Source organism: Suncus etruscus, chromosome 12 (genome assembly GCF_024139225.1).
Source record: "Suncus etruscus isolate mSunEtr1 chromosome 12, mSunEtr1.pri.cur, whole genome shotgun sequence".
Lineage (NCBI taxonomy): Eukaryota > Metazoa > Chordata > Mammalia > Eulipotyphla > Soricidae > Suncus > Suncus etruscus.
In genome coordinates, this window is record NC_064859.1 from 19,010,422 (window position 1) to 19,025,834 (window position 15,413).

At 38.3% G+C, this 15,413-nt stretch overlaps 1 protein-coding gene across 1 annotated transcript in view; it reads right to left on the minus strand.

The window, feature by feature from the left end:
* Positions 1-1,479: 1,479 nt before the first annotated feature.
* Positions 1,480-15,413, minus strand: part of TSGA10 (testis specific 10) — a 43,934-nt gene continuing 30,000 nt past the window's right edge. Inside the window, exons 11-17 of the mRNA XM_049785144.1 lie at positions 12,247-12,432; positions 9,777-9,986; positions 6,383-6,585; positions 4,002-4,106; positions 3,716-3,865; positions 2,355-2,412; positions 1,480-1,566 (exon numbers count right to left, since the gene is read on the minus strand). Coding sequence (XP_049641101.1) covers positions 2,388-2,412; positions 3,716-3,865; positions 4,002-4,106; positions 6,383-6,585; positions 9,777-9,986; positions 12,247-12,432 — 879 coding nt within the window. The 3' untranslated portion in view covers positions 1,480-1,566; positions 2,355-2,387. The remainder of the gene's footprint in view (positions 1,567-2,354; positions 2,413-3,715; positions 3,866-4,001; positions 4,107-6,382; positions 6,586-9,776; positions 9,987-12,246; positions 12,433-15,413) is intronic.

Here is a 15,413-nt window from a genome sequence, read left to right on the forward strand (position 1 = left end):
AGGAGGGACAGTTGGGACATTGGTGATGGGAATGTTGCACTGGTGAAGGGTTTTTAAAAAATAAATAAGTAAACAAAGAAGAATAGGTTTGTTATGTCTTTTGTATTATATTGTTTTCTAGCACCAGGCAAGAATGAATTGTATTTAAGAATGAACTATATTCATTAGAATACATTTAACATTCTCTACACTAATCCTTCTAAACATCATACCAATTACTCTTTGTTTTTTTTGGGGTTTTTTTTTTTTTTTTTTGGTTTTTGGGTCACACCCAGCAGCGCTCAGGGGTACCTGTCTCTATGCTCAGAAATTGCTCCTGGCAGGCTTGGGGGATGCCGGGATTTGAACCACCATCCTTATACATGCAAGGCAAACAAAAGCTTACCTCCATGCGTCTCTCCGGCACCTGTATTTTTATTCTTTTTTTTCCCCAGGTACTTTGTTACATGGGAGTAACCCCTGGGCTTACAACTGGCTCTGAGCTCAGGAGTGACCCTGAAGTACTCAGGTCACCAAATGCAGTACACTACACTGAACCAGGGTCTGACACATAAAAGGCAAATGTCCTCATCTCTCTCTCTCTCTCCTTTCTCTCTCCTCCCTCTCTCTCTCCCCCCTCTCTTTTCTCTCTCCCCCCTCTCTCCTCTCTCTCCCCTCTCTTTCCTCTCTCTCTCATTTAAAAAGACCATATGGGCCAGAGTGATAGCAAAGTGGTAGAGCATTTGCCTTGCACGTGGCCAACCCGGGATGGACCTAGGTTCTAACTCCAGCATCCCATATAGTCCCCCAGAGCCTTCCAGGAGCATTTCTGATGGTAGAGCCAGAAGTAACCCCTGAGCATTGCTGTGTGTGGTCCAAAAACAAAAAAAAAAATTTTTTTAATTAAAAATAAAATAAGACTGGGGCCGGAGAGACAGCATGGAGGTAGGGTGTTTGCCTTGCATGCAGAAGGATGGTGGTTTGAATCCCGGCATTCCATATGGTCCCCCGAGCCTGCCAGGAGCGATTTATTATTCAGGAGTAATCCCTGAGCACTGCCGGGTGTGACTCAAAAAACAAACAAAAATAATAATAAAATAAGACCATAGCTCAGAAGGGAGGGAGGGCCTTTGCCTCACAGATAGCAGACTCAAGTCCAATCCCCGAGCACTGCCAGGAGTGATGTCTGAGCACAGTCAAGAGTAACCCCTGAACACTGACTGAGAGGCCCAAAAAACAAAACAAAAAATAAGGCCATCTTATTTTAAATTATTTAACTTTTAAAACCAGTGGGTAATGACTATTTTAAATTAGATGAGTAATCCTAAAGATTATTAAAAGTCAAACTAAAAAAAAATATGTAGTATAGATTGATAGTGAAATCTCAGCATGCTAATGATGAGACAAGAGTTGGGTACTTTCTTATATGACTGTAGTCATACTGCACAAGGAATATATAAAATGAGAACTTATATACATAATATAATACTATTAATGAGAGGGCTGATTTTTTTTATTAAAAGGCAAGAATACAAGCGTCAGTAAAATACAGTAGTGTTCGAGATGTAATATCAACATTAAATCCATCTGTGGACAGAAAAGGTAAGAGATTTCAGAGATCTTAGATGAAATAATGGAACCTGACTGAACTTGTTATTCTACATTATATACAGCTATTACAGGCAAAAAATAAATAAAATGGCAATTATGTTGATTGCAGTACTTTAATATTTTAAAGAAAACTTATTTAAAATACAGACTTTAAAAAAGCTCTTATTCTAAGCACATGTAGTCTCACCTACCTTTCTAAAAATAGTAGGGTAAACACAATTGCAGAAAATGTAAGTTAATTAGAGGTACAATAATACGGATTTTATGCTGACCTAGCCTCACTATCTGCTGCTCTGAAGTCAGATTATGGCCTGGAAATTATGTCAGGTTGGTTCCAAAATGGAATATTGGGTCCCAGCAAGTGCTGTGCCAGGAAAACTATGCCAATGCAGGCACAACTTCTCCACAGCCATGAAAGTAGGAATCACAAAGAAAATTTCTGACCAACCATTTATTTTAGGTATAAAGAAAGGAAATCCATTTTGTAAAAATACTTTTCCTTCTTTTTTAAGTGTCTTTATTTAATTTGGATAGTTGACAAAATAATATTTAATAGTAAGCAAGCAGATTTTACACTCACTATTACTGTGTGGATAGAAAAGGCCCACGTGCATTTTGGGTCCAATAAGACATTGCAGATCACTGCAATATGGCACATGAGAACAGAAATTCAGAGGCATGAAGTTACTAAGTATATTCAACATTGCTAGGCATTCAAAGACAAAGACAATTATATAGGAAAAAAATCAGTTTTTAACTTTGACCTTTCCCAGGGATGTGAAGAATCCTTTTGTATGTCAGAAATCTCTATAGCAAAGATTCCTATGAAAGAAAACAATATGTATATTAATAATTTCAACCAAATGATTTATACATGTTTAAATGATGTATTTTAGCATTACTTTGGCTACATTTAACATTTCTCCCAAGCTTCTGTGAAGGAAAAAAGAAGCAAGCACAATGGACAGGGTGTTTGCCTTGAACACAGCTGTCCTGGGTTCAATCCCCAGCATCTCATATGGTCCCTAGAGTCCACTAGGATGATTCCTGAGCACAGAGCCAGGAGCAATCCCTGTGTGCCACCAGATATGCCCCTACACACAAAAAAAGGAGATGCAATATAGTTTTCCTTAAACTGACACATCCCACCAGGAAATAATATCCAGTAATAACAAAAAAAGATTATTGATACGTATAACAAATTAGATGGAGCAATAAAGAGAGCACCAGAGATGGAAGAAATAAATGCGTGCTTCCCAGGGAGAAAAAGAGAACAGTGGTAGACTCTCAATGGTAGTACAACAAAAGAAGGAGTTCCTTGGCACTGATGCTCTGTTTTTGTAGTGATGCAGGTGGAGAAATCCTGAAACTATCTTAGATTCATCTTGAAACTAAAGAAATGTGTTTGTATGCAGATGTTTTAGGTAAGTGTGTTGCTATTGTGCCATGGGTTTCACTGTAGAAGAAAAATATGCAGATATGGGATAGGAAAGGTGAGGAAGAAATTTGTCATGATGTACAGCAAATGTTTCATAAGCACAAAAAGTATGTGGAGTATAATTTTAGCAACAATGAATATGGGGAAAAGTATAAAGTGTTCTTTATATTTATGGTTATAACTTTTATGAGTTGGAAACTAAAAAAAATTTCCAATTAAAAAAAATTTTATATGGGACAAAGTGATAATACAGAGGACAGGATGACTGCCTTTCACGCAACCTACTTGAGTTCAATCCCTAACATCCCATATGAATCTGAGAACCATCAGGAGTGATTCCTGAATGCAGAGCCAGAAGTAAACATCTCCAGATGTGGCCAAAAAACCCAACAAGTTTTTTTTAATAAAAGTGATAAATTTACTTTATGATACTATAATAACCAATATGTTGTTAATAAAAATATATGGAAAATTCATATAGTATAAATAAAATTGTTTTAAAATATAATTTATATAAGTATTAGCTAAACAATATTTCTATAAAATGTATGAGCAAAACACATTCTTTTTATGTCAGTGTTTAAATAGCACTATCAGCGACAATCTTATTTCCTGTTCTTGCTTCCTCAAATATTCACTGCATAGTTGCTAAGTGGACCCAAAAGAATGAATCCTTAAGCCACTCACTCTTCTAATGATCGGTCTAGGCCTCGGTCAGGAGATCGGTGGTGGGTACGCTCTGGCGAGTGGCACTTGGTGTTCTGTTTCAGGGAAGAACTCAAATGATACGCATTACTTGAATAATTCTGGCGACGAAGTTCTTGCACTGCCCTTTCCCTACAGCAAAACAACACCATTAATACAACTATAAAATAATTGTTTCATTCAAGTCTTCCAATCAAACCAATTCTGGGCAAATTTCTTGTTATCTAGCAAAACCTTAAGTCTCAGCATTGCATAGAGATAAACTTGCCTTTCGAAGCGCTCAGTCCCTAGCTGTCTTTTGGTAATGTCCAAATCAGCTTCTAGTTGTGTTACAACATTTCGAAACTGGGCAACATCTCTACTCTGGATGGCCCTGTGGAAAAGAAGGGTGAGTGAGTGAAGAAGAAGGATGAATGACAATTGATCAGACTAGGGCAGGCCTCCAAAAATACACAAGATCATGTTGACAATCATTTCTCAGCTGGAATTACATCAAACTGCAATATGCTTTGTGAACATATGCATAAATAAATCAGTATGCTAATTTTAGACAATAAATATGATTTGTACAAGGGAGGGCACCAGGACCAAACAGATGTATGATCACTGATAGTAAGCTAGACAAAGAGGGGACCTCCTACCCTAGCAGCTTGGGCGGTGATGGTGGGGGATATGGGTTGCAGAAAGGGAACGGGGAAGGAGGGAGGACAAATTTGGTGGTGGGTATTCCCCTGATTCAATGTTAATATGTACCTAAAATACTAATGTGAAAGATATGTAAGCCACTATGATCAAAATTAAAAAAATGAATATCCCTACCTTCATAAATAAAAGTATATGTATATATGTATTATTTCAAGAATTCATGACTCTGTTGATAAAATTGTGGCAAGTACCTTGCTTATCATTTTTTGTATATGTTTTTCTTTTCTACCATCTTTTTCATCCCATCAAGGTTCTGCTCTAGCAAACTGCACTCTTCTTTTAAAGATCTAAATAAAATGCTATCTCAAGAAAAAGAAAAATATGAGTTGTAATTTCCTTGGAAATCCTACTTTGTCCCAATTCTCATTCTATTAATACTTCTCCTGTGGCTCCTATGTTTCAATGGGGTAATATTTATTATGTATCTTTATTATCTATTAATAAGAACACAACCTATTAATATTTATACCAATAATTTCATTAAGGCACATTGTATGCAGCATATGATATCAAATATTCAACACTAGAATTCCCTAACACTTTTTTACATGCTTTTAAATACATAAAATTATAAAATTCTGGGGCCGGAGAGATAGCACAGTGGTAGAGAATTTGCCTTGCAAGCAGCTGACCAACGGTGGTTTGAATCCCGGCATCCCATATGGTCCCCTGTGCCTGCCAGGAGTGATTTCTGATCACAGAGCCAGGAGTAACCCCTGAGTGCCACCAGTTTGGCCAAAAAACAAACAAACAAAAAAAAAAACAAGACAAACAAAAAAAGCATGAAAGTCTTCAGTGAAGCAGACATTCTCTGGACTAAAGGAGGAGAACCTTCGGACCAGAATGGTAGCACAGGGGTAGGGCATTTGCCTTACACACAACTCACCTAGGATGGATGCAGGTTTGATTCCTGGCATCCCATATGGTCCCCCAATCCAGGAGCAATTTCTGAGCACAGAGTCAGGAGTAATCCCTGAGCATCAACGGGTATGCATCCCCCCCAAAGGAGAACCTCAAAAGCTCAGCGAGAGAGGTTAAAGGACCAAGAACTCAAAGTGTCACTTCTCAGTCCTAAGCCACAGTAGTTAGAGGCTGTCATAAACAGAATATAACCCTCAGGAAAGAGCCTGGACATCCTTTGTGAGGATCCTGCAGAACCTGTTGAAAGAGTTCTGACCAGGCCTGAATCTACAGGTAGTTGGTGCTAGGGATTCTTTCAAAAAATAAAATAAAAAACGACTGAAGCAACAACACAGCATGGAAGGCAATTGCCTTCTACAAGGCCAACAAGGATCTGATCCATGTTGGTCCCCGAGGACCCTATATGGTCCACCAATGCTGCCAAGAGTGATCCTGGAGCTCAAAGTCAGAAGTAAATTCTAAGCACAGTTGGTGTAACCTCCAAAATAGACAGATAGATTGATAGGCAAAATAGACAGATTGATAGACAGGCAAACTGGGTAGGAAAGACAGACAGAGGGGTGGGAGAGACACTGCAGAGGTAAAGGATTTTGCCTCACATGTGCTCAATTCCAGGTACCTCTACTCCCTGAGCACTGCTGGCTATGGTGCAAAAGCTAAAATAAAAATATGGTAGTAGGCACTTAAAATTTTTTAATTAATGCTTGGTGAAGAATTCATATTTAGTATTCTAATAATACAATGATTCTAGGTGTCCAGTGTCCAAGGCACCATATATTCTATTATACCCAAAAACTGCAAAAAAATAAAAATAAAATAAAAATGTATATACATTTAGGTCAAATATATACTACAAGTATTAAATTTTATCAAATTATAGTATTTAGGGTCCTGAGTTTCATTAATAACGAATTGCTGCCACCGAATTTCCTAATTCTACCTTCAATAAATTCCTTTTCACCTAAAAAGAAACATAACTTTAGAAAATATGCCTTAGTGTTATTATACTGACAGCCAACTCACATTTTATTTTCTGCCAAACAGAGATGTTCTTTCAGAAGCTGAATTTCAGACTCTTTCTCTTGAAGTGCTATCTGGGACTGATATTCTTTGTCCCTGTTGGCCACCAGCAGAGCTTCTAGATTCTGCATGGAGATTCTCTCATTGGTCATCTGGCTCCTGAGAAGTTCTATTTCAGAACGAGCAGAATCTAGCTCACTCTCCAGCTGAACAAGAGGAGGTTGGTATTTAGACTCCTTCCCGCTCATCCAAACTGATGATGAGCAAAAAGACTCATAATGGTTTCAACTCTGTACTCTAAATTAACATCCACTTTAAATTTCTTGATTAGAGGGTTTCTGTACCAAATACATATACACACATACATACATACATACATAAACAGTATCACTGTGTCCAACTTCCAGATCATAACAGAAAATTCACTTCCAGCTTTGATATTTCTTTATATATATTTTTACTAATGGATTAAAATCACATGAACAAGTGAAGAAAAAACATTCCACAAAAACTCAACACTCATATGTGATAGAAATTCTCAGAGATACTCAGAGGAGAAATGTCCCCACTCATTTTCACCTATGTGGTCCTAGATAGCTCCATGTTTTGCACCCCACAATTGGAAGGGCACAGCAGATAAAATCAAATGTAGCTGAGCTTGATTTGAGCCCTCACAATCCATATGGTTCCCTGAGCACCACCAGGAATAATTTCTGAGTGCAGAACCATTGGTAAGTGCCGAGCACTGCCAGGTGTGGCCCAAAAAAATAAAAATAGAAAATGGGTTACCACTCAAAAGGACCTTATTAGTAAATAAACTCAGCATAAAATAATGTCATGAAAACTATAACTTGGCTGGGTAAACCCCAACATTGTTTTTCTTTGCTGGCTGCTGCATTTTATAATTCTTCAGAGCAAAAGTAAATGCTAATAACATGTGTAAAAGAAAAGCTTACATCACCCTTGAACTGTTTAGAAGACAGTGCTCATAAATTAACTTAATAAGGGGCCGGCACAATAGCGCAGCAGGAGGGCATTTGCCTTGCACACGGCAGATCCATGATGGACCTGGTTCGACCCCCAGCATCCCACAGGTCCCCCTAGCCAAGAGCGATTTCTGAGCACATAGCCAGTAGTAACCCCTGAACGTCACCAGATGTGGCCCAAAAACCAAAACAAAAAAAATTAACTTTATAAGATCTGAAGTTGAAAGACAATAGCTTTATGTCATAAAAACATTTTGATAAAACTATAGTAACTTTATAGTATATACATATAGTAATTTTATAATTTTATATATTGTTTATATATATACCATATATATTCAAAATAAAAATGAGAGGATGGACTCTCAGGCTCGGAAGAGACCAGAACTCTTTTCCTACTTGTTTACTCTCAGTGGCTTCTTGGCCTCTTCTTTCATTTTGTAACTGTGTTTGCTACCATACTAGGTTTCTAATTAGTTCCCACTCAAATGCATTTCCCTATATTTAACTGCGGGAAGTCATTTTGCAGACTCCAGAGAGCTAAATCACAGACCAAAGTGCTGTCCAGGATTCAGCACCCTCCTCCCGACTATTTCCAATGACATAAAAGGGACATGCATATCTCCTTTGAATATTGTAGATATATTCCCTCAACCTCTATAACTATTATTGAATATCCCCTTAAACAGTGACAATTGTGTCCACTGTCTTAAGTTAGATTGTTTATTTTCCCCACTTTTTATCTTTTTTTCTCTTTGTGAACTGTTCAATAAGGAATTTTGGTGAAAGAGTCCCTCAGTTTAATGCTTAATGTTTGAACCAAGTCATGGGGATTGTTGGACTTGTTCTTGCGGCCCCCTTATGTGCTGATAATGCCATGTGGCATTATTCCTTGTTTGCATAGGCACATTAAAATGGAAAATACTATACATTCAAATAAGTTCTTATCTCATAGAGATAGGAACACACAAATCTTATAGTGCAATGGGAACTTACACCCTGAACATTGACATGATAACCTGGCACAGACCTCAGAAGTATGGGCATTCTCCATTCGCCCCTGAACCAGGGAAGCCATCTATGAAACATCCAAAGTTGTCTATGACATCACCTGGAAGCAATTCTCCACCAGGGAAGACCCTCTGACATCGATCTACTCAAAAGAGTCTTTCCTTAGCACTGAGAAGATTGAAACAACAATAACGACCTGCGTACTGGACAGGGCTTTCTGTATTGCCCTTTAATTGTGAGTTGAAATTAGACGATGCTCCGCACCATCCTGACTTCAATGTAGGATATACAGATTTCAGGATCTTCAATACAGAAACATGATACCAGCAACAGAGACTATGTGAAAAATAAAACTGTACTGGCACTACAGATAATGACCTGGATTGGACAAACTAGTTTGCCTGGAGCCTAGAATTGGTCTTATGTCAGGAAACTTCAGGGGTAGGGTCTCCTTGTATTTAAGCCAAGGCTTTTCCTTTCCAGGTCCCCCATACTTTGGTGGGCCTATGCAAATGATAAATGCCACTCTAACACCATTTTTACTGTGCTCCTTTGACTCTAAACCTTAAAAAAAACTCACTTAAACTTTTGAGGTTGACTTAAACTAATATGCATGTGCATGAAAATGTAAAAAAACTACTATACCTTCAAGTTTAAGGAGTTACATAAATTTTATGGCTTTAGATTTCTCTGTGTACCGCTAAGAAAATTTATAATGTACTACAGTCTGGGGTCTTGAGGGACAAAGTAATTGTACATTGGTTCTGTTTTTTCTTTCTTTGATTGTAAGTTTAAAATTAAGGTGTCAGCAGGGGGATTTCTTCTGAGAACTCTGTTTTTGGGTGATTGTCCTTCCACTGTAACTTTACCTTGTCCTCTTTCTTTGCATCATTGTTCACATAATTAAAAATAAAAAAAATTAAAAAAAAGAAAAAAGAAAAAGAAAAAAATGCAGAATATGACTGGAAGCCAGGAAATCCTGCTGCAATGATTACAAACAACATATTTTAATGGTTTATTTTTTTTTGGTTTTTTTTTTTTTTTGGTTTTTAGGTCACACCCGGCAGTGCTCAGGGGTTATTCCTAGCTCCAGGCTCAGAAATTGCTCCTGGCAGGCACGGGAGACCATATGGGACGCCGGGATTCGAACCGATGACCTCCTGCATGAAAGGCAAACGCCTTACCTCCATGCTATCTCTCCGGCCCCATGGTTTATTTTTTTTTCAGATATAAAATAACTCTATCTTTGTCCACAGTGTTTCCTGGAAACATATGATGGATACCCTATTTCTATGCCTCCGTGATTAATAACACTAGATACCATATAAGTGCTCATTATGACAATGTCTTGATAAAATATCCAATTTACTTTAAAAAATCATGTAAAATGTGTTTCCTACCATTTCTATTTCTTGATCTTTAGCAAGCAGCTGTCGACTAAGAAGTTCTTTGCTGGAATCCAGTTTAATACAGAGTTCCCTAGTGGACGAGAGATCTGCCAGGGCAGAGACCTTTTCAAACTGAACCTTCTGTAGCTCATCCTCCATCTTCACAAGAGACTTGTGCAGGGTAGCAATCTGAGACTTGTAGGACCTTTCGGCATTTAAGTGCTGCAAGGAAACATTCAACACATAAAAACTAAGAATACATCCATATTATGGGAAAATAAGAGCATGTTTTAAAAACCATACAATCAGTTTACAGTTATATACGTTCACCTTTTCAAGACAATTCTATGCCCTTTTTGCCACAGAAACTGTCTATGTACTAAGCGTACTGTCACATATAGATATGCCATAGTGTGATATTTCAGAAATGACAAAGAAAAGGTTCTGCTTTTCCAAGTGTAACATACAAAATAAATGGCTCCTGCTCTGATCACAGTGCACTTCATCCTTTTCCTAGCCCTTCCACATTTATTTTACCTAGTTCTCACTCATGATTCAAATAACTCACCCATCTACCTATTCATCCACCCACGCCCCCATCTCTCTGTTTCATACTTTTTGAGCTGATATCCATCCATTTCCAAACTGTGGAAGTTATGTCTTAGTTGGGTAATCATAGAGATGAATATATAAATACACAGTGAGAAATGTTTTTAGCACTTTCCCATCTTCAAGATGGTACACAAAAAGGTCATGGAATTGGCTACTAAGGAAAGGGACATAGGTGCAAGTGCAGCTCAGAAGCATTACCTGGGCCAAAAAGTTAATTAAGGGGTTAAGACTCTTGCTGTGCATATGTGGCTGATCCTCATTAGACCACCAGCACTGCAGAGTATCCCAGGAGCACCAGCTAGAGTAATCCTTGAGCAGAGCCACGAATAAGCTCTGTGCACAGCTGAGTATGGCCGAAAAAACAAAGTAAAACAAAAATGACCCCCCCAAGACAGTACTTCAAGGATAAAGGGCTGAAAAAGAGGAATCCCCATCCCTGAGCATCTTTGGGTATGGCCCCCCAAAAGAAAACAACAACAATAAAAAGCAATTCAATTTTCTTCCACGTGGAAATTAAGTTTTAAAATAAAATGATTACAACACAATAAATTTAGATGTATCTATTTAGATGTAATTTTATCTACTAAAATAGATCATTTCAAAATTAAAATGTTAAACAAAAATGTCCTGTTGCAACAGTATCTATAATTTAAACCAAAACAAAGTCACGCAAAGCACCATCCTCTCTGTGTGGGTCATAGATATAGAAAAAGTACAAATACATGCAAAGGAATTATGCACTTAAATATATAATTTATATACCATATATTATATAAAGAAGGGGAAGTAAAAAGGAACTGTACCTATCGTGCTTTTTTTTTCTTTAAGTACAATTGGGGTCAGAGAAAAGGAACAGGAGGTACTGAACTTACCTTGCATCCTGCTGACCTCTGTTTAAATCCCTAAGCAGCACATATGGTCCCCAGAGCATCACCAGGATCACTCCTGAGCCCAGAGCAGTAATCGCCCCTGAGTACCACAGTGTGAGGTGCCAAACTCCAAAACAAACACATACATACATATATCAATAAATAAGTGCATAGAATAGAGTTGAGGAAAATTTCGCACAAATCCCACCTTCCTGACAGCCCAGTAGGAGCAAGCAAATTAGATGAGAAAGTAGCAAAGAAAACCACTAAGTTCATGAGTGGAAACAGTGACACAGAAGGTTCAACTAGCAACAAACAGATCAATATTCTCAATGAGTTAATAACATCACTGTGATATATAACAAGTTTCACAAATTTTCTTTTTTTTTTTTTTTTTTTGGTTTTTCAGCTACACCCGTTTGATGCTTGGGGTTACTCCTGGCTACGCGCTCAGAAATTGCCCCTGGCTTGGGGGGACCATATGGGATGCCGGGGGATCGAATCGTGGTCCTTCCTTGGCTAGCGCTTGCAAGGCAAACACCTTACCTCTAGCGCCACCTCGCCAGCCCTCACAAATTTTCTTTTACTGAACTATTTTTGATCATTTCGTCTAGCACTTTGTTGTAACAAACAATATAAAATGAACTATTTTGTGCCTACTAAGAGGGAAGGCTTGGGAAAATGGGAGGAGAAACTGAAGACTCTGGTGAAGGGTAGGAAGGTTTCACTGGTGATGGGTTGGGGTTGGAACACTGAATAACCAAAACAATTGTATTGTAAACAACTTTGTCAACCACCGTGTTTAAAATTAGGAAAACAAATAAGTAAAAAATGCAACAGATCGATGAAGTTGCAGAATAGGCTCCATATTAAAGAAAAACTAGAGTAGACGTCAGCCATGGCATTTATATAATCTAAGTTGCATATTTAATGTATGGAAAGTCAAACAAACTTTTTAAATAGACAAGGAGTATGTATATTAAACTGAAACCATTACCAACCTGCTCTAACTCTCTGTTAAGGGCATCGACTTTTTCTTTGAGCCTGTTTGCCTCTGCTTCTGCAGTGATGAGTTCCAATTTGAGAGTGTTATTATCTGCCTCTGCTTGTCGGGCCTTATTTTCCCAATTTTCAGCATCATCATTGGCTTTTCGGAGCTGGTCTATCATTTGACGGTTTTCAGATTCCTATATCATAAGGTATTAAAGAAGCAAAAGGTTCTGCATATGATGCAACTTAAACAGTATTTGCAGACTGCTGGGACTTTGCTTGTCGTGAGGAATACTACTTGTAGAGACACTTTGAAGAATATACTGGTAATTGGAGTCTCTTTAAAAATTCATTATATTGTAACTGAATGAAAGGAAGACCAGAAAGAACCACACTCACTTTCCCAGGAAAGCAAATTATTCTTCTCTTTAGGAGCTAGATAAAAGTTCTATTATTTGTTTCTTTTTTATATAAAACCTAGAATTAACTACCCATGGGTCTGGTTTCTGAACTTCTAGAAAGATCTGGCTTTTTGCATATCTGCATCCCTTTTATCCTGATAACATTTTTCCCTGAATTATAATTATCCTTATTCTATTTTTGATCACAGGATTTTGGGGGGGTTGCCTCATCAAATACATGTGTATTCAATTCACCATTTCTCCCATCAAAGACCCCCAGTGTCATGTTACCACTGACAAAGACAACTTTACTCATTCTTCCCACTATACCTTAACACCACCACTTCTCCAAAAAATCACTGTTTCTACCAAGTCTATGAGTTTTGTTGCCTTTTGCTAATTTGTCAAGTTAGTCCACATGAGTGAAACTGTCCTTCATGACCCTATTTTATTGAGCATAATCACTGGACTCATTAAGTCTGTGCCCCCAAATTCAATAATTTAACATCACATTTTTATTGAAAGAATAGTATTCCATTAAATACTATCATATGTATATATAGGAGTTACTCATGGCTCTGCCCTCAGACATCTAGGGGCCAGAGAGATAGCTCAGCGGTGTTTGCCTTGCAAGCAGCCGATCCAGGACCTAAGGTGGTTGGTTCGAATCCCGGTGTCCCATATGGTCCCCCGTGCCTGCCAGGAGCTATTTCTGAGCAGATAGCCAGGAGTAACCCCTGAGCACTGCCGGGTGTGGCCCAAAAACCAAAAACCAAAAAAAAAAAAAAAAAAAAGGAAATCTCCTGGCAGGCTCGGGGGACCACATAGGATGCTAGGGGTTGAACCCAGGTCTGTCCTGAGTCGGCCATGTGCATGGCAAATGCCCTACCGCTGTTCTATCTCTCTGGCACCAATTTCTGTTGATTCTATGTTTGCATATTGTTATGTTTGCATATGTTATCTACATAGTAGAAATACCCTTTCAAGTTATGTTCAAGTACATGACTTGGAAAGGCATTTTCAACACGTGATTTCCACTTCTAGGTATTTCTGTGCCATTTATCATAGAAACACCAATTTATAGTCCTACCAACAGTGTTTCAAAGTTCCTTTTTCTTCAAACCTTCATAAATACTTGTAGTTTCCAATAGTTTTGACATGAGCCTGTTCTCACCAGCGTAAAGTGACAGTTTATTGTGATTTTTATTTATATTTCCTTGATAATTAATTCTGAGAATCTGGTGAGAAACACTCAGGAGTGCTCAAGAGCTAGCTATCTGGGGCCGGGCGGTGGCGCTGGAGGTAAGGTGCCTGCCTTATCTGCGCTAGCCTAGGAGACGGACCGCGGTTCGATCCCCCGGCGTCCCATATGGTCCCCCAAGCCAGGAGCGACTTCTGAGCGCATAGCCAGGAGTAACCCCTGAGCGTTACCGGGTGTGGCCCAAAAACCAAAAAAAAAAAAAAAAAAAAAAAAAAAAAAAAAAAAAAAAAAGAGCTAGCTATCTACCTGTTGAGGTACTCAGGGGGGTCCACCTACTGTTACTAAGGGGACTATAAAATTCTAGGGATCAAACTGCAGCCTCTTTATGAATTATGTACTATCTCTCCACTGTAAATTCTATTCATTCAAATATTCAGATGTAATATGTGAAAATAGCTTCCTCAACTGCTAAGATTTTGGTTCTTAGTTTTGGGTCTTTTTTGTTTGCTTGCTTGCTTTGAGCCATACTCACCAGAGCTCAGAGCTTACTCCTTGCTCTGTACTTAGATGACACTCTTGGCAAGGTTCTGGAGGATGTAGACATGGTTTTGGAGATCAGACCGGGGTTGGCCATATGTAAGTAAGTGGACTCTCTGCTATACAGTTTCTCCAACCCCAAGTTGCCATTTGTATTGTTTTCTGCTTTTATGTTTGTTTTTGTTATAGAAAAAGCAAATTTTTTTATCTTTATTTAAACACCGTGATTACAAACATGATTATAGTTGTATGATTACAGTCATGTAAAGAACACCCCCCCCTTCACCAGTGCAACATTCCCACCACCAATTTTCCAGATCTCCCTCCTCCCCACCCCCCTACACCTGTACTCGAGACAGGCTTTCTACTTCCCTCATTCATTCACATTGTTATGATAGTTTTCAGTGTAGTCATCTCTCCAACTGCACTCATCACTCTATGTGATGAGATTCATGTCCTGAGCTGCACCTACCAGCCCTCATCTCTCTTGTCTCTGAGATACTGTTAAAAATGTCTTTCCTTTTTCTTAAAGCCCATAGATGAGTGAAAGCATTCTGCGTGAAAAAGCAAATTGATGTAGTCAATTTGTTGATTCTTGTATTATTCCCTTGACAACAGAATTACATCTATACTATATCTCTGAGGCTGAAGTGTTAGAGTGCATCATTTGTTTTCTTCTATGTATTTTATTTTTTCATATCCTTGATTCATTCTAATCGAACTCTTGAGTGGCATGGTTGAACAGTGATCCTGTTTCATTTGAGTATAGTAATCTGAGTTTAGCATCACCACTTGTTGAAGTGCCTATTCTCTCTATCTATTATTGACCCCTTTTGTCATGGGTTAGATGTTCTTCTATTTGCAACTCTATTTGTAGGTTCTCTGATTGTTTTGTTCTGATATCAGACTAGTTTAACTCTGGTTGCTCTGTAGTATTTCCTGAAATCAGGGAACATGATGATTTCCTATTCTCTCTTTCTCAGAGAATTATGTTAGGTCTTTTGTGGTTCCTGACACATTTTCAGTTTTTTCTATTTTT